The sequence below is a fragment of the Eucalyptus grandis genome, chromosome 5 (assembly GCF_016545825.1).
Source record: "Eucalyptus grandis isolate ANBG69807.140 chromosome 5, ASM1654582v1, whole genome shotgun sequence".
Taxonomy (NCBI): Eukaryota; Viridiplantae; Streptophyta; class Magnoliopsida; order Myrtales; family Myrtaceae; genus Eucalyptus; species Eucalyptus grandis.
In genome coordinates, this window is record NC_052616.1 from 45724311 (window position 1) to 45744871 (window position 20561).

The 20561-nt window shown below is 39.1% G+C and overlaps 1 protein-coding gene across 1 annotated transcript; it reads right to left on the minus strand.

Moving 5' to 3' along the window:
* Nucleotides 1-338: 338 nt before the first annotated feature.
* On the minus strand, nt 339-14211 carry LOC104447177 (UDP-glycosyltransferase 13). Its single transcript, XM_018873458.2, has 2 exons — nt 12904-14211; nt 339-482 (listed from the first exon to the last, which is right to left on the minus strand). The coding sequence occupies exons 1-2, from the start codon at nt 14209-14211 to the stop codon at nt 339-341; spliced, it is 1452 nt and encodes a 483-aa protein (XP_018729003.2).
* Between the last annotated feature and the right edge of the window lie 6350 nt (nt 14212-20561).

Here is a 20561-nt window from a genome sequence, read left to right on the forward strand (position 1 = left end):
CGGACAAGGAGAACTCATGCAGGATGCAGCTACTGCCGTTGTCGAGCGCGAAGCGGTGACGGTTCACAGGACGGTTCGTCGTTGAAGGTTCGTAACGAGGATCGTCGTGGGAAGGAGTTGGAAGAAGTGCTGGTAATGATGGGCGGGGGCGAACAGTGCAACAACCTCGTTGTCGGACGGATCACAGACTGCAATTCATCTCGGCTGGATTCGCGGTGCAAGGGGGCCATGTCGTCAACGCTTGCGGCGTTGACCACTCACTGAAAAATCGGGAAACAACCTGCAAAAACAGAGACGCGGGTCATGGGGTCGAGAGGAAGCAGCAGCGCAGGGTTCGATCAGGCTAGCTGCGGCACGTCGGAGGATGACGGGGCTTGAGCGGGAATGGCGAGCCCCGTGGTCAGCAGCAAGAATCGGTGACCAAGCAACCGCCTCGTAGAGTCAGGGATCTCCTCAGTGTTGCAAGCCAGGGATGAAGGAGGCTGTGATTCAGAACAGATGCATGCAGCGGTTGATTCCACGAAAGCAGCAGCGACCCGGGTCGTCTTCAAGGATGGAGGCGGAAAGGGCAGGGCAACATCGCTGGGCCGGCGTTAAATTCGCAGCAAAGGAAGTGGCACCGGGTTGCAGAGTCGAAGAGGGTCGGTCCCGGAGACTCGCCCGAGGAAGAAGACGCTTCCTCGCTCTTCTTTTCTCTCTCTTTCTTTCTCCTTTTCATGCTACGTGTTGTCAGACCAGAAAAGAGAGGGCACACCACGATTTCTCTCTCGGTTATGCGTTTGGATGGGCATTTAGAAAGCCCATTTAGCCCCCAAAACCCCTTCAGCCAAAATAAGGGTGTTTGGCAACCCCTTGAAGGAGTTTTCAAATGAAAGTGAAGTCATTGGAAATGCTGAAAACATTTTTTTCCTTTCTAAACTACCCTCATTAATTTTTCATATTTCCATTATTGTCCCTGTATTTATTTATTTATTTTAAATGAAAAAGGAGCAGCCCTTCGCCGGTCCGGCGAAGGGCGACGGTCGCCGGCGAGCCGATCTGCGCCGCGACCGTTGGCTGAAGTCACTTGACCTTGGGCGACCTCCGGCGAGGGTCGCGCGACCCGGCCGAGGGCCGTCGGAGGTCGCTCGACCTCCGGCGACCCTCGCCGAGGGTCGCTCGACCCGTGGGGCCGCGAGACCCGGGCGGCGGTCGCCTAAGGTAGGGTGACCTCCGGCGGCCCTCTACCGGGTCGCGCGACCCTCGCCGGAGGTCGCCGGAGGTCGGGCGACCTCAGCGACGGGCCGCCGCGCGCAGATCTGGCTCGCCGGCTGGCAGCCAGCCCTTCGCCGGCCGGCGAAGGGTTTAGCTGATTTTTCAAAAAAAAAAAAGAAAAAGAAAAAGAATATATATATACACACATTATACCCATCAAAAGCTCCTTGCAAATGTTCTTCTTACCAAACACACATTCAACTCAAAGTTCATTTGCAAATTTTTTTTACCAAACACTATTGCATTTTTCCCAAGTAGCTTTAGGCTTTCAGCATTTGCATTGGACTCAAAGCCCATTGCAAATACTTTTGAACCAAACGCAGCCTATATGGCCCCACAAAGACTCTCTTTTTATATCCTTTTTCTTGCGGACTCTCTTGACATATTTTATTTCCTTTTATCCTCTGCAAAATATTCAGTCAATATTCATATGAAATTGGACTGAATCTTTTAAAGGCCAAGCGTACATGGATGGGGCTCTTCATATGCAATCGGTGGCCGCATATTTGTCACTCTCTCTTTATATTTATTCTTTAAATAGCGATTATGCACAAATATAATGAGGATTATGCCGATTGTTTCCTTCTCTGCCACATGACCAAAAGATTTCAAGATATTGCTTTTGAATTCGCCTTGATCTCAATGTCCATGGACTTGGCCAAAAATTTTCTTCTCTGTGGGCTTAGTCCATTTTCATTGAGTTTAGAGCAATCCATCTAAGTCCATTTGCCGCCAGTCTAATCAATTGCAATTAATTGAAATATGTTTCTAATAACTATACGTAATTTAACTTAATATTTTTGCTAAGGAACGAGGTCGAGCCCTAATATTCTATACAATGAATTACTAAATGGGATGTCAAAATTTAGGTGTCAACACCACTTTGACAATTTGGTCATCCTTGTCTTTACTTTGTTGGATAAGCTCTGCACTTTGGAGGACCATCCATTCTCGGTGCATCATCTGATGCTTGAATTTCATAGGGTTTAATGGAGTCAAAGCAAGACCAATGACTCTCATAAAAAAAGAATTAGGAAAAACAATCGCGTCAAGTGGAAAAACTCTAATGTGAAAGAAAAAACTATCAAAATCAAAATGGTTGCATTGAAAAGAAGATCATTGCAAATGCAAAAGTCATTAGAGAAAAGAGGAAAGCTCTTATGTTGAAATGATTAGCCAAAGAACTTCCAAGACCAATTAGATTTCAAAAGTCGAGTGCTTTTGAAAAACAAGATGATATGGTAATGATGCCATGACAATCACCAACTCTCAAATCCCTCTTTGAAAAAGTTCTAAGCCTTTTGAACCTTTCACTAAACCAGATTACGGCAAATTTTTAAAGTCTCTTTAGGTAAGGATGATTCGAGTGGAAATTAGGACTTTCCCAAAGAAGCTACCACTCAAAGAAATGGGCGCAAGGTTGTCTTGTCTCATTTTAAGGTTTCTTGACTTGTAAACCTGGCTAAGATGTTGGTTAATGATTATTTCCTTTCATAGCCAATGATGCCTATTCCGTGTGGAAACCATGACCAAGCTTGCATTACGATCCTTCTAAAAGACCTTTTAGATTGGTCAATGTGAACTTATTACAAATGATTCTCAAATCCTTCGGTGCTGGGAGGGCGAGGGGTATTGAGTGATCTAAAATCACTTGTCACATGAATGTATAGGATCATATAGTATTTTCTTGAGAGTATGTAAGAAGCCCTTGCTGACATATTCATGAGTAAAGATCATTTCAACAAAGATTTTTCTCTTAAGAGAATTAGATGATTGATGATATCTTTCAAGTTTGATGGCAACTTTGAGAGATTGAAGGATCCCAAGTGTTTACCAAATACTTGAAATCAGTTTTGTTTACTCATGCAATCAATGCTTTCTCACTGTTGGCACTTTATTAATATTGTCTCTCGTGGCATGTGTTAAATGACACTAATCTTGCTTGTCATGCCCTTGCTACCGGAGCATCTATTATAACACCTACTGTTGGATGTGCAGTGGCCATTTTAGAAATTTCTCGAATGGCAGGTTTTCCAGTGAAATCGTGCAATTTCAAAGAGTTTGCGCGTCAACTTTAAACTACATAATTTCAAAGGGTTTGTGGATCAACCTTAAACCACACAATTTCAAAGGGTTCATGGGGCAACCTAAAACCATGCATTTCAGTCGAAACCTGTTTTTACATGGTGAGACTCTCATTTCTAGTCCAAACCCATTTTTATATGGTGAGACCTCATTTTGAGTCAAAACCCATTTTGCATGATGAAACTCTCATTTCTGGTTGAAACTTGTTTTTACATGGTAAGACCTCAGTCCTAGTTGAAACTTGTTTTTACATGGTGAGATTCTCATTTTTGGTCGAAACCCATTTTTACACGGTGAGATTCTCATTTCTAGTCAAAACCTATTTTTTACACGATGAGACTCTCATTTCTAATCGAAACTCATTTTTACACGGTGAGACCTTATACCTAGTGAAAATCTGTTTTCACATGGTGAGATCCCCTTTCCAGTCTAGATTCGTTGTTACATGGTAAGACTTTTTCCTTTCTGGTTAAAACCTGTTATTACATGGTGAGATCCCCTTTTTCAATCTAGACTCATTACTACATGATAAAACTTTTTCCTTTCCAATCAAAATCGGTTGTTACATGGTGAGATCCCATTTCCAGTCTACACGGTAAGACTTTCCATTTAAGTCAAAACTCGTTACACGATGAGATTCCCTTTCCAGTCTAGACCCGTTACACACGGTAAGGCTTTTTCCTTTCCGGTCAAAACCCGTTGTTACACGGTGAGATCCCCTTTCTAACCTAGACTGATTATTACATGGTAAGACTTTTTCCTTTATGGTCAAAACCCGTTGTTACACTACGGTGAGACTCTCCTTTTCGGTCGGAAGCTGTTGTCACAATGGTGCGACAAATAAAAAAAAATGAAAACTAAAGTTGATGATGAATAAATAAAAAAATTCTTGTTCTTGTTACCCGTTAACAAAAACTTTAGGGTATCACCTAATCTTTGAAAGTAATCTTTGAGCAATCTTCCTAAGAGGCACATCCGTTGATACTCAAATTTTGATTGGCTTTTTAAGTATCTATTTTATTTTACAAAACTTAAAAATATATAAAAAGGGGGTTAAAAGATAAAATGTAAAAAAGTAAAAAAAAAAAAATGAAAACGAATACAAAAAAAAAAGAGAGAAAAAATGAGGAATAAAATCGTGTGGGCCGGCAAGTCGGGCCCGCTTTTCTACCTTTCAGCCTTCCCTTAGTGCATTTTCCTCTTTTTTGATCATGCTTAGCCCATTGTTCTTTATTTCCTTAAGCCCCAATATATCGGCCTAAGAGAAGAGATACGAAGACCTAAGTCCCCCAACACCTCAGCCCTTCTCTTTCCCTTTCGCACATGAGTGAGACACACTTGCGTCTGGGACGTGCGCAAAGCTGACGCCACCATACTGACGTGAGCAACGGAGGAATGATGCACTATCGTCAGGAGAGAGGTGGCAAATTCGGAATGGGAGAGGAGCGTAATGGAAAAGATTCCTCAAGCGAGTGACAAGTGCGTGAGTGAGCAGGGGTGTTGCGCAAGGTTAAAGAAAATAAAAAGAAGAAGAAGAAGAAGAAGAGGGACAAGATAGAGACGAAGAGGGGATCTCATCTTCTTTTTCGGCAAAGAACCGGATTGCAGGGAAAAAGAGAGTGAGGACCAGAGAGAGAACTGAAGATACGAACCGTTCGCCGAAGGATACCTTTGTCAGAGATGAGTTCGTTTGAGGAGAGTTCTGTCCATATAACAGAACACTCGACGGGCTGTTCCGCAGTAGAGAGAAGAAGCTTGCTGGAGTGAAAACATCTGCCGAAGGTCCCTTTCGAGTCGCCGGAAGCTTTGCTAGAAGCCGACTCGCAGTCTACTATCCGCCATAATTGATCCTTAAGCCAGTCTGCCGTGAATCCTCATTTTCGTCAGAGACCTCCCCCTTACTAGCCAGCCAGTGGTTCAAGGCCACTCCAGTCCGTTAATTTCCTTGCATTTTAATATGCTTACGATTGTGTTCCTATTAGAGATGTCAGGATTGAATGGATTTGTTTTGATGAATGTTGGTTGTTGATTTTTGTGGTCGCCGGAAGGAGGGGCCGGAGTTATTGGATGCCGGTTGGAATAGCGATCGGCAGTATGTGGTGGTTCGGCAGAGGCATAGGTGTCGGCGACGACGCGTGTGAAAAATGATATAGCGTCGATGATCCATGGTTCGGTGAAATGAAGTTGTCCGGAAGAAAAAGGGACTTCGATGGAGGAGATGGGAAGAAGAAATTCGCAGGCGAAAAGGACAAAAAAACAGAAAAAGACAAAAGAGAAAAATTAGAAAAGAAATAAAAAATTTAAAATTAGAAAAGAGGGGAAACGGGCTGGGATTTTGTTCGTGATGAACTTCGGTCTGAAGGCTGATAGAGCAAGGAGAGGAGCTCGTGAATAGGAGGCGGAGGAAGAGAGGGGCGTTGGGCTTGTTCGTTGTGGGCTTTCTTTTAGAGTTTGGGCCAAAAATGATTCATGGGCTTATTTAATTAATTCCGAGCGGGCCCTAGGGTCTTTTAGCCCAACCCGATCCGATAGGGTTCGGGTCGGGTCTTCGATCCCGTCTGAATTTCCTTTTTAATATTACAAATAAATAAAAATTCAGAAAATGATGAAAAGTTTTAAAATTATAGGAAATAACAAAAACATTTAAAAATTCAAAAATCATTAATAAATCAAAAACATCCAAAAAGTCATTAAAAATTTATAAAAAATTAGAATACCCTTAGAAGTTAAAACCTAAAATTGGATAAGCCTTTAGAGATTTACAATAGAGTTTCTTATTTTGTGTTGTCTTGTTTCTATTTATAAAGATGATATTAAGATGCTTGTATGCTTTCTTTCATGATTATAATTGATTGTGCATTTCAATATTTTGGGTGTTACTTTCTTGCTCTAAAATGATTAGGAATGAACCTTAGATTTTTGATAGGCTATTATGGCATAAGTTAGTACATGATTAGGTTAGGTACCGAAAGGGCATTAGCTTTACAGCTAATGTAATTAAGCCCCCAAGTCCAAACTTTTTGGTTGTGTAAATAGCAACATATCCTCCCATATCATATCGAGTTTCTAACTAACCCTCCAAAAGGAATAGTGGCGACTCCTTAGTCAAAATTTGCATAGGCTTAAACGATTTAAAATTTTAAACATTCGACATTGCGTAAGGTTTGGGCTTGGGAGAGCCCCAGTCAATGGAAAGTCGTCAGCCCGAAGTTGACAAATGCCCTTAAACCTAATAGTCTCCCTCGTGAGGGGTCGGGTTGTGACAACCACCATTTGCTGCTACAATCCATTGATCACAATTCATATTTAAGCATGTGATAAACATGAAATATTAACAAAGTAAAAGTCTTAGTCATACAGTAAAATCTTAAACTAGTGGTTTCAAATTATACATTAATTATTAAATACCATGGACTATTGCAAGATCATGCGAATATATAGAAAAATCACAAAAACTTATTCCAAGTTTTAGGTTCTAAGTTCCACCTAACTACAAATTAGAACCTTAAATCTACTAATCTAAAAAGGTTCCTTAATTTTTGGAACCTGAAACTTATCTTGTATATCATGGAACTGGAACTAGACATGTTCCCACCGATTTGATTCTAGGTTCTACCCTAGAACCATGCTCACCCCAACTACTCCCAAACAATTTCTGGTTGTTTTCTTCTCCTCAAGTGGCCTTCTGCAGTTGCATTCTCCTCAAGTGGTCTTCGACGGTTGCATTCTCCTTAAGTGGTCTTCAGCGGGTGCACCACGTTTCCCTGCTTCTGAAAGTCTTGTGCTTAAGCCCTCACGATCTCATGATCGTGTTCTCGGATGGTTGTTCCCTTAGAAACGCATGTCAATTGCTTCACGATCTCAACTGCTTTGGTGGTCTTCACCTTGTAACCGTGCTTCGATACTCCTCACGTAAACATTGGCCAGTTGCTCCATTATTTTAATTGCTTTGGTGGCCTTGAACTTTGAATTTTGTTTCAACACTTCTCATTTATTCAACGAATTGTACACTATCCTTTGCTCATCGGCACAATTGTTGATAATTATTAGTCATTTGCCATCGTATATTGACAATTGATTAGTAGTATTCATCAACATGTGTTGCTGATGTGTGTCAATACTGATTGCTAATATCAATGTGGTTGTCAACAATGGGTCACGAGCATGACAATGTCCATACATTAATCACATGTTCGTCACGTGATCCCCATGTTCATGCATTAGTCACGTTCTTGTTCATGTTGACGACTTGATCATTTTTTGGTGTGAACACCAGCATGAAATGGCCAGCCCTAAGGAACGGACCTATGTTAGGAGGTTGTGATGTCCTCATTGTTAATGGCATTCTTGGACGATCAAGAGATTATAGAGATTGCCAAATAGACGCGGAACAGAGGTTTTATGGTAATTGAAACAGATATTTGTTGCTGTAAGCAGATATCAGAGATTGCATTTGTCGAGCATTAGTTCGTGTTTCTCTATTGTATAAGCGACAAAATGAACAATGAACTAGTGTGGGTGGGTCTTTCTCGGCCAGGAAGTCTAGGTGGGTTCGTTGAGTCATGTGCAGGATAGATGAGGAAACTCAGATGCGATCTGCGACTTAAGGATTTTGGAATTAAACTCCTAGAAAATGATCTTTCTTTCTATGTTATATTTTTTTAAACAAATGTTATGTAGAATATGATTTACTCAAGTCAGCTCCTAGTTATTTGTGAACAGCTTAAATTTATGTCTTGGGAAGTGAATCGTGTAAAAGATAGTCGTATACAACCTTTATTTAACATCTCATGTTCCATGTGAATGGATTGGTGTTTCCCAAAGTTGCCACCGGAGTAATCGTCTTGGAGGTTGGCCAACATGGAATGGCCGAGTCTTTACATATGTATCTGTAACGGTAGGAAATATGAGTAAGACAAAGGGCTCTACCGAGGGAGATGCCTCTAATGGTGTGGCACATTTGAAAAAAACTTTGTGTGTAAAATTTGTCTTGTCACCAAAACAATCAGGATAAGTGTATTAAAAGTATGAAAATGCAATTGGATTCTAAAACATTTAAAAAGTGTAACCAAATCTTAAAATATTTAAATTTAGTGCAGTTGAGTCTATCTATTAATTGTATCCAATTTGTTGAAGGGGCTTTACTTTTTTAATACACGAGGCACCCATCAAGCGTCACATCAAGAAAGAAAACTTGAATTTTTAAAAAAGATAAAAGATAAATATTTAAAAAAAGGGAAGAGGATGTTAAAGAAAAAAAAATGATTTTTTTTTTTAAGAATCTAAAAATAAAAATTAAGGAAAATAGCAAGACATTGCCCATTGCCGACCTAGGTCGACCTCCATCCATTCGTCGATGCAAAACTGCAATTCTTCTTTCTCTCTTATTCTTCTTGTTCCATTGTCAAGCGCCTTTTTGCTCAACACGAAAAGGTACTTTCTCTGAATTCCCCTAAGCTTTTTGTCTTTTTCTTTTGACTTCTCGTGAATTCATACACCTACATTTCACTTTTCGCTGCACATTTCTTTCTGTTTTCCACTTTCTTTTGCAAAATTATTTAGTTAGGAAATGACTTATTCGTATCCCTTAATTTGTGGGACTGTAGCTGTGTTTTTCAGATATCTTTTTTCCAATTGGGTACTTAAAGTAGTCCTATAATTTGCTTTGTAATCACGGTACAAAAATGATATAGAATTATCACAATTCTTTTATCTAACTTTTGACACGCGGACTCCTGAGTGCCATAACTTAAATGCGAAATGAATATTTAAGTGTCGTGATTTATTTATGAAAGGTACACTTAAGTGTCAAAATCGGTGCAAAATGCATCACTTGAGTGTTAATTCGGCCAAAATCCAACCAAAATGCGATGTGTCAATTTTCCGGTGAAATGAGTGCAAAACGCCGTCGTTTTGGTGCCGACAAATTTAATAAAAATTTAATATAAAATTTAATATAATATAATTTAAATTTATTTAAAATATATTAAAAAATATATTAAAAAATTTAGAAAATTTAAAAATTATAAAATTTAAAAAATTTAAAATTTTAAAAATTTAAAAAAATTTTAAAAATTAAAAATTGAAATTTTTTTAAAATTTTAAAAAAAAAAAAAAAGTTTTAAAATTGAAAATTAAAAAAAAAAAAAAAAAATTAAAAAAAGGAGGTCCCCGCCGACCCTCCCCACCTTCCAAGGACGGCGAGGAGGCGGTCACGGCGAGGGCTTTGCCCTCAATCGCTGGCCGCCTTCCTCCTCCTTCTCCTCTGGTTTTTTTTTTTTAAATAAATATAAATTATATTATTATTTTGTTTTAAATTTAATTTAATTAATTTTTATATTATATTAAAATTCAAATTATGCCAAACCAATGTCGTTTTGACCAATTTAAGGGCTCTATTCTAACCAACACCCGAAATAACGTCATTTTAGTGTCAAAGTGGTAAAATATTTAATATAAAAATTAATTAAATTAAATTTAAAACTAAATTTATATAAAAATTAAAAATAAAATTTAAAACTAAATTTATATAAAAATTTAAAAATAAATTTAAAAATTAAAAATTAAAAATAAAATTTAAAAATTTAAAAATAAAATTTAAAAAATTTAAAATTTAAAAAATTTAAAAATTTAAAAATTAAAAAATTAAAAAAATTAAAAAAGAACTCTTATTTCTAATTTTTTTAAATTGTAAATTTTTTATAAGTTTTTAAATTTTTTTGTAATTTCTTAATTTTTTTTAAAATTTTTTAAAATTTTATTTTTTAAATGTTTTAAATAAATTTATTTTTAAATTTAATTTAAATAATTTTTATATTATATTAAAATTCAAATTATGCAAAAATGACGTTGTTTTGGCCGATTTAAGAGTTCTATTTTGGCCAACATCCGAAACGACGTCGTTTGGGGTGAATTCGAGCTAACTTAGCTCTTCCGGCGAGACACATTAGTGAGAAATATTAATATTTTAATGCAACGTATGATTTTCGGCCAACTTTGCCGGAGATGGTACTTAGGTGTCCCACTTTTTTTTAAAATATGACACTTAAGTGAACATTTCGTAAGTTGTGGCACTTAAGTGTCCATTTGTGCCAAGTTATGGCACTTAAAGCATTCTTTTGCCATTCTTCATGGTATTAGAGCTTTAAGCTCATTTTTCTGGGATAATGTTGCATTGTAGCCTTTATTGCTTTCATTTTGCTCTTAGTTTTGCTCTTCCCTTTTGAGTACTTTCCCCGCGCTTGGAAATATCCATGTCCAAGACAAAAATTCAAGACTTAGATACTTAGGGTCAAATTGAGGAGGCCAACACCAACCACATGACTGGAGATCTACAAAATGTGAGGGCAACTCATTGGTTGAATGAAAAGAATTATCTTAAATGGTCACAGTTCAACAAGACCTACTTGAACGATAAAGGAAGATTCAACCATCTTCTCAGAACAAGTCCACAACTAGAAGATTCCACGTTCAACGCATGGGATGAAGCAGATTCAATAGTCATGTCATGGCTACATGATTCAATTGATCTGACCTTAAGTGATACATGTATGTTTCTAAAGATTGCAAAGGAGATTTGAGTTTCCATTCATAGGACTTATTCAATGGCTCAAGATGCAGCACAAGTGTATGATATCAAGGTAAAGACAAGTGCAACAAAATAAGGGAGCAAAACTGTGATGAAATATGTTAATTCCCTTTAAAATCTATGTCAAGAACTCAATAATTAATGAGTATTTGAGATGAAGTACGTGGATGCTGCTGCAACTCTAAAGACCTTCATTGAAAAGGATTGAGTATATAATTTTTTAGTAGGTCCTAATTCTGAGTTTCATCAAGTCAGAATTCAAATACTTGGAAATGAAGAAATCCCTTCTTTGGAAAAGACAACCTCTCTAATCTGGGCAAAAGAAAGTTGAACAAGAATAATGCTAGAGCCTTAAACTGTGGAAGGCTTAGCATTAATAACTCATAATGAATTAACACAAGAAAGTGGAAAGATGGATGCTTACCTACATGGAGGGATAACCGTTATAGTATGTGGTGTACCTACTGTAAGAAGCCAATGCATACAAAGGAGCGTTGCTGGAAGCTGAATGGCAAACCAACAACCTCAAGCGAAGAATTGGGAGACAGAAGAGGATAGCCAAGGCCCATGCTCATTTTATACTTTATTTTTATTTTTATTTTTGGAACAAAAATGAGAAATAAAAACTCTTTTCATTGCTTACTCTCGCTATTAACTGGTTGCTTACCCTTCGCTACCTGTCATCTGCCAACCACCACCAATTGTCATTTGGGAGGGAGACATTTTGTGTTGTTATCAAAAACATATATTTATCTTAGAAATTTGTTCAGGGAATAAAAATAGACTAATATATTTTAGTTAGAAATTGTGTCCAAAAATAGAATGTTTATTATTTGTGTCCATAATGGGTAAAATGGATTGGAAACTTGATCAAGCGTGAATCTCTTCCATCCCTCAATAGAAAGTGGACCGCGGATATACACTATAAATCTCTAGAACTAAACACACTCTGAAGGTTTTTAATTGATGGACAAGTCTTTTGCCTATAATGCAAAATTAAGGCTCCGTTTGTTTTGTGAAAAATCAACAATTGAAAAAATATTTTCCTAACTTTAATTATTGTTATTGACAAAAATGAGTCGATGAAAAATACTTCCATGATAAACAGTAATCACTTCCTAAACATTTTTGTTGATAATAAGCATATTTTTTGTTATCTCTTTTTCTGAGAGATATTAATGATCATAATTATGAAAATCTTTCCTGAAGCATTGTTTTTTTGTGGAAACAAACGAAGTTTAAGTATCCAAGTTGTTGTTGACCTGGGCAATGTAGGGTATCTATACATGTGAGTCCATACATATATACATACAACCAATTTTATTCATTCTTGATTTAAAAATTGTAACTGTCACTCTATCAAATAAGTGATTTATAATCTCTTACCTTACCAAAAAAAAGAAGAAGTGATTTATAAGGCCAATTAAGTAAAATAATTTTTGCATTGGTGGTGCATGCTATACATTGAGAGATGGATCGATCAAGCGGATGGCAAGAAAACAAAGGCTCTTACTATGTTTATCCAAACATACAGTCTCCTTCCTACTGAATACTTCTTTAGAATGTACTTATGAAGTCACTAGCTAGTGTCATCCAATTCTGATGGGAGAGTAATCTGATTGATATTCCCCACCTTCCTTTGCATTGCAGAACATGCTCAATGTATTAAAGTCCCTGGCAAGTATCATACGATTCTAAAGTACGAGAATAACATATTATGATCTAGGCACAGACAATGAGATCGTGCTCGATTGGACAGTACCGGCGTTTGATTTGCTAAATTTGTGCTAACTGATCTTTGACTCCTTGGATCTTGCCACGATCACTTTTAATTCACCAACACCTTTTCTTCCCTTCTTAATCAATTGCTTGGCCATCCCTTCCATAATGCAGATGGTGAGCCAACACTTGGTGCAATATTTTCTGAAGATAACGGATAATTTTTATGGAAATGGAAGGATCAACGAGTTAATTACATCCTTAATCACCCTGTTAGAGCTCCCACCACTCCCAACAGCCTTCCTGGCCTCTTCTCTCACCTTCTTGGCTCTCTCTCTCAGCTTTTCATCTGTCATCAACTCCACAATCTTCCTCTCAATTTCATCCCCTTTCACAACCCCACCGACACCCCAATCCCAGTTCCTCTCCCACAGCCCCAATCCGGCGTCCTCCACGACCTTTGCATTCAGCCTCTGGTCCCCGTTTTGCGGCCATGCAAGCATTGGCACGCCCTGCCAGGCCGCTTCCATCACCGAGTTCCACCCGCAGTGGCTCACGAACCCTCCAATGGCTGGATGATCCAGTATCTCCTGCTGGTCCGTCCACCCTCTTATGATCATTCCCTTGTTCTTGGTTCTCTCCAAGAATAAATTGCTCAGGATGTCTTTCACATCCTCCTGGTCGTCCTTGTCTACTATGCTGGTTTTCAGGTTCCAGCAGAATCTACGCCCGGCCTTCTCCAACCCTCTTTCCAGTTCTTGCACCTGATCCTGGGATATTGCTGTTCTGCTCCCGAAGCTTATGTACACTACGGATTGGGACGGCTGGTTCTCTAGCCATGACCGGTATCGGTTGTCCCTGTCCTGCGGAATATGATACGGTTCTAGTGGCCCTACGGGCAGAATTGGCGGCAAGCTTGCTGTCACCCTGGCTTTGTTGAGAGTGCCAAGTGTCGATGCTTGGACATACTCAAAGGTGTTTGTCAAGATTCCATCAGCCTTGGATAGAGCCTGAGAGTTCATAATAGTCATCGAAGTAAAAATATTGCCGGGATCGAGGAGTGCTTGTGGGAGGCTCGACATGGCCATTGGTGGCAATCCTGGAATCTTGATTGTGGAAGCATTGTTGAACTCAGTCCGATTCGACGTAAGAACTGGAAAGTATGCCATGAGCGAGGTGGCCTCGACTGAGGTGGTGGAAACAACATAAATAGGGAGGTGGAGTTCCTTGGCAATTGGAGCAGTCTTAGCAACTAAAAAGAAGTCCACAAACATAGCCGAAAAAGGTGGAGATGACGAAGACAACAGAGGACGGAGGAGATGGATTGACTGATTGATGAGATCAAATTGGAGAAAGAAAGGGTCGGCAAGGGTCGAATCTTCTTGTTGGGAGCTAGGATTGAGCTGGAGTATAAGATGATTTATTTCAGGATTGTGGCGAAAGAACAAGGATATTTGGTCCGATTCAGCGTTGGACACAGTGGGGTGAGTGGTGATGACCGTGACAATGCAGTTTCGCTTTGCCAGCATTGTGGCGAGCCGGAGGACTGGCATCAGGTGGCCCATTTCAGCACCCGGAAAAAGAGCTATATGAGGAGGTTGTGTTGTGCTCATTGCTAAATTGGCCTTCTCCGATGATCAAGAGTGTAGATGAATGCAAATAGCAGCTGAAAACGGGCTAATATAGAGACTGCTGTGTTGCAGACTGTGGAGACTGCATTTCTCTTCCATTTGTTTGTGTCCCTTATAAAAGCAATTGTCAAGAACACAAAGGATGCGTGCAGGGGGGTTGGTGGAGTGAATGGTAGGTGGTTTGGTGGTGTGAACGGCTACATAAGTGAGCAACTCAGATGCTATCCATTGGACTTCGTTCCCGGCGTCAAAGAGGGATGCGACACATGGTACTAACCACAAAAAAAAAAAAAAAAAACAAGAAAAAAAAAAAAAAGGCGCTGCGCATATGGAAAGAAGTTAAAATTTGGCCTATTTAGGAAACTTCCCGCAAATAAGGAAAAATGGCAGGAAAACTTCCAATATAAATGTTTGAAAATTTGGTTGATTTAGGATGTATGAACTCGCGCTTTTGGTGGCCGGATGACAGGCCCAAGAGGAAAAATTTGTCCCGTTCAGTGTTTGGCGACACACTTTGAATCAGATACTTCCAAATAAAAAGCCAAGTAACCTATTGATTAAAATAAAAGAAAAAGGCAATAAATGAATAAAGCATGTATAAATATCGATTCGTATCAGTCTTGCTACCCAGTGGCGCCGTTATTCACCACTGCTCGGTGGTTGTTGACTTCCGACGATTGTCACCTGTGGTCACAACTCTCAAACATTTGATCAAATATCTATGTTGGAAGTTTTCCTGCCCTTTAGTCGGAGTAAACGACTAAGGTAAAGAATGGTAATTAATTATTTTAAAGATAGATGAGAGTAGGCACAACAGCCTGCCCTATTTATGAATGTTTATCTTGAGTACAGAAGATCTTATCATATATTCAGGGCACTGAATCTATAATTTTTCTTATAACATTTTGGGGCAAAAATTTAATTAAGTCATATCTTGGAATATTGAAGTCCAGTCCAAGGAATTTGGCAATTGTTTAACACACCCCTTTTTGAAAACCCACATTTAAAAGGAAAATCCATATGAATTAGGGAAATTGTTTATTCGAGGTCTTTAGTTGATACATATAAATGCAATGGGTCAGGAGATATGAGGTGATGCGTGCGTAGATGAGTGATTTCAAGAATGAGGAATTTTCCGGATAGTCTGTGTATGTGTGTGGATGGTTGTTGATGGATAAAAACAAATGCAAGGTATAATATGACCACCACTAAGGTTAAAAGGATGCACCGCCAATTGAGGAAGAAGATCAGGATTGACAAAATTCACCATTGAGGCATAAAGAATAAGCCACCAATTAAGGATAAAGGACTTTAGGATAAGAGAAGCTCACCACCGAGGGCTAGAGGGAAACCACTAACGAAGGAAAGAGCGCTTCTTGACTTACCACCAAGAAAGAATCCATCTTCCAAAGATAAGGAAATCGGAATAGGAGTTATTCACTATTCAAAAGCATTTGCTCGCATAGGAGAATATCAAATATTTTCATTCATCAAAATCTGCTGCCTTACAATTAAGATAATTTAAGAAAACACATAACTAAATAGAAAGGAAAATGCCTCGATAACAAAAAAAAGTCAAATAGCAAAAATTGGCATTCGTTATGTATATTAAAAAGGTTAATTAATGTAACGAGTGATTGATTAACAAGAATATACAAAAAAATTATAAGAAATGATTATCCAAAATCTAAGGTGATTCTTCTAAATACTTTATTGTCAATCATTTTTTTTCATTAATTAACCATTTAAAGATACACAATGAATCTTTAATTTTTGCTAGTCGACCTTTTAGGATGCATTTCCCCCCTTTTTTTTTTTTACATTTAATCCTGTCCTTAATATATTTTGTTAAGTTCAACTAAAGGGATTAATTTATGACATTTAATCGAACTTTGTTGTTTAAGATATTTATTTTTCAAAAATCAGTGCTGTTTTGTTTAAGACATTTAATCGACATTTAATCGAACTTTGTTGATAATTTATTCTATATTTTCCAGTTTTCACAGCAATAAAGGGTAAAAAGAGCGATTACTTTTACCTCATAAAATTTATGAATTGCACATGCTAACCGAGAGAGCAACTGAGTACAGTTGTAACAAAAAAGAAAAATTCAGTGATATAGCGTTATAGCTAAATGTTCAGGGTACAAAGAGTATATGACCTCCAAAGGTCAGTGGGCTGTTATACATTTCCCCCTAAGAACAATAAAATAGCAATCAAGTCTAGTGCCTCCAAAATTTCAACCCTTCAGCCTGGCCCTTCGGTGCCGTCCGGGCACGGGGCCCATGGTGGAGTCCTCAGTTATAAAAAAATAAAATAAAATTCGACCCTTCTCTGAAATCATGGCTTCGTCACTGTCCTATCGAAGTTCCTTTTGTTGTAATTCCTACATTAACCGTTGCACCTATAAGCTCTCAGAAATCCTCAACGAATATTTGTTTATGTGGTATAACACTTTGTATTCGAATTAACATATGATAATCCGAGCACAAAAAGTTGTGACAAAATATCGATCGCTCGAGAGACAATAAAATAGCCCACCCTAGCAGCTATGGAAAAAAAGAGAAAAAACTGAGATACCCATGAACCGCCATGTTTTTGATGTTCATAAAAGGGATAGTGACACAAATGGTTTTTGAATTTTCATTCGATATACAATGTGGTTAATAAACTTTTAATTTGTTCAATGTGGTCTCTGAATTTTAGCCTAATATTCAATATGATCATTGAACTTTTAATTTGTTTAATGTGATCCATAAACTTTTGATATATATTTAATGTAGCATTTGCCATATATTAAAATGATCAAAGTAGTCATTTCGTTAATTCAAAATAAACAATAACATTGAATATTTTCATATATTAAGGAACTATAGGAACATGTACCAAAAGGTTAAGGATTATATTTAACAAATTAAAAGTTCAAGAATCACATTGCACGTTGGGCTAAAGTTTAAGGACCGCATTATATATTAGGCTAAAATTTAGTGATCATTTGTATTATTTTCCCTTCATGAAACCACGGAGGATGTGCAGTAAGAGATAAAATGAAAGTTGCGAGAGTTCAGGGTAATCGATTCTAAGGTGAGTGGTTCCTACCCTGGAACCGAGAATCACCCGTTAAGGACTAGTTCTACAAAATAAGAAGTGAGAACAGCGTGTCGGTTTCATGGAGACCATGCAACCGGTCTAGTTCGGTAGTACCTCATTTATGTTGCATAATATGAAGTTCAAAATCTGCATTATGCAAGTCCAAATAAAAGGCAATAATACACTTAGTAAATTAGTACCTCATATATGATGCATGATATAAAGTTTGAACCCCACATTATGCAAGTCCAAACAGAAGGTAATAATACACTTAGTAAACTTTCTAATGCCCAAAGGAGCCTTACAAGGACCGTGTTCATGGAAGGGACAGTAAGAGGGCTTTTTTTTTTTTTTTTTTTTTTTTTTTTTTTTTTTCGGAGCGTGAATAATGTTCTTGACGTCTCACAAAGCTTGAGTTTTTCGAGTCATTGATAGATGTTAATGTCATCCCATTCACTCCTGTAAATAAGAGCAAGGCGCTGAAGTTTAGCGTCTTGGTTGCTATTAGTGCTGTGCTTATAATGATAGACACAGTAGCTACTTGGCTCGTGCGTTTTGAGTTTTGGACGTGGCTTTTTTATTGTACATAGTGATTTCAAGAGGAGCAGTACCCGTTACAGATCCTTCCGCTCTCCTTTCTACGCGGCCTTTTTTTTTGCTGTATCTACAAACAATAGGTTCTCTCTTCTCTTTGCTTGACATGTCTTCTTTGTTTTATATATTTATATATATACATATATAAAGAGAAAAGTACACTACAAGTGTCATAACTTTGCACAAAGGGACACTTAAGTATAATAATTTATGAAAGGTATACTTAAGTGCCACATTTAAAGAAAAGTGGGACACCTGTCACCTCTAGTGACGCCAGCCGGAAATCATACGTGACATTTAAATATTAATATTTCTCACCGAGGTAGCTCGCCGAGAGCCGAGTCAGCTCTAATTCACCCCAAATGACGTCGTTTCGGTGTTGGCCAAAATAGAATCCTTAAATTGGCCAAAACGATGTCGTTTTGGCATAATTTGAATTTTAATATTATATAAAAATTAATTAAATTAAATTTAAAACAAAATAATAATATAATTTATATTTATTTTAAAAAAACCAGAAACGGAGGAGGAGGAAGGCGGTCGGCGACGAGGGCTGAGCCCTCCTCGCCGCCGCCGCCGCCTCCTGCCGGCGCCGGAAGGTGGGGGAGGGTCGACCGGGCTGCCGAGCCCGGGCCGAGGGCCGGCGGCCCCACCAACCCTCGGCTAGGGCTCGGCGGCCCTAGCCCTCGTTGCCGGCTGCCTCCCTCCTCCTCCTTCGCCCTTCCCTTTTTCTTCCTCCTCCTCGCCCGTCGACTCGCTTCCCCTCCTCCTCCTCCCCCTTCCCCCACCCCGGCCGGATTTGGGCGAGGGCCGCAAGCCCTCGCTGATCTAGGCAAGGGCCGTCGACCCTTGCCGAATGGGGTGAGGGCTGCAACCCTCACCCCAGATTGGGGTGAGGGCTCACGAGTCCTCGCTGCCGGTCGGCTGAGGTCGCCGACCCCTGGCCAGGGCTCGACGACCCTAGCCAACCCTCCCCCCTTCGTCACCAGCCCTTCCTGGCGATGGCGGCGAGGTGGTGGCGATGGCTGAGGGCTAAGCCACCTCCCCACATTTTTTTTTAAATTTTAAATTATTAATTTTAAATAATTTAACTAAATTTAATTTAATTATTTTTTATATTATTTTTTACCACATCGGCCCAAAATGACGCCGTTTTAGCATTTTTTTGGCCATATCAGGCGTGCAAAACGGCGTCATTTTGCACTCACTTTGTTGGAAAAATGCCACGTATGCAATTTGGCCAGATTTTGGCCGGATTGGCACTCAAGAGAGCCATTTTACTCCGATTTTGACACTTAAATGTATTTTTCGTAAGTTATGGTATTTAGGTATCCCTACTCTAGGAGTCCACATCTCCATATATATATTATGTTTACATATGACACCGGTCCACTTGAGTGGTTTTAGGTTAGAATTGAGAACCAGATCAGACCCTTATGAACTGCCCGAAACTAGACCAAACCCCGTTGGGACAGACCGGTTTGGTCTGATTCTGGATAGTTCTGGCAGCTCTTGATTCTTTTGCGCCCCCTAACGAGAGCACTTTGACGAGGTCCAATAAAAATCTGTATCAAGCTTGCGCCTCGCCGAGATGCAATGACCACCAGGGCAATGCATATTTTGCTGGAACCGTGATTGGAGAAATTGATTCCAGTTCCTACTTTGGTGGGCTGCGAAGTAATCTTTCTAGATTCCAGTTCAGTTGATTGGAGAAATTGATTCCGGCTCAATCACAACACCAAATTGAAACGCAGTAAGAAACATAATTGATGGGATTTTCCGACTACTTCGTCCTGAGGTTGAGGTAGATAGAGTACAGGCCAAGCAAGGTGCACTTCTTGGGCTAGCTTGTGTATTACTCTGAGTTTGGTGTTGTTTTTTTGGCTGATTCGAGATGGGTTTTGGGTGAGATCGGCAACGAAACATCGGTCCCTAGAATTCAATCCAGTGTTGGGTGCTTTAGAGCCGGAGACATTGATGAAGTTCTAGACCGGTACTCGGATCTGAGGCGCAGGGAAATTGGCTCGTAACCCTTCGGTCATCACTTTTAGCCTGAAAGGTCGCGTGGAGTTGAAACGTTCAGAATTTGGGGGACGAGTTCGGTGGATGGTTTCACGTTTTCGTCTCGATGCAGATCTATTAGGAGGGGGCAGTGGTTCAGCTCTTTCTGGGATGTACTCAACATGGGGAGCATTGAGTATGCATCCAAATTGTTTGACAGAATGACCGTTAGAGATGTTGTCACTCATACCTTGATTGTTATGGAGCATTCTCATCTCGATGATCTTCATGCCCACAAGGCTTTACGGTTTGCCCATCATATGCAGGGATTGTTAGAATATTTAATACTAAACTAAGTCTTTATGAGAGCAGGAGCTTTTGAATTCAAATTTTTCCAGGTCTCTTATTTTCCTCACTTATTATGTATTTTCAGGCTTAGTATTGTATTTTCTGGCAGAAGGTCTCACAAAATCTTATAGGGAGAATGAGACAAAACCAAATCGAGTCACTCAAGTGAGTTTATTTCAAGTGACAGTAGAGTTGGGAGGACTCGGGATTGGTCCCTCTGTTCGTTATCCTGCATTTAGACGAAGAATTTG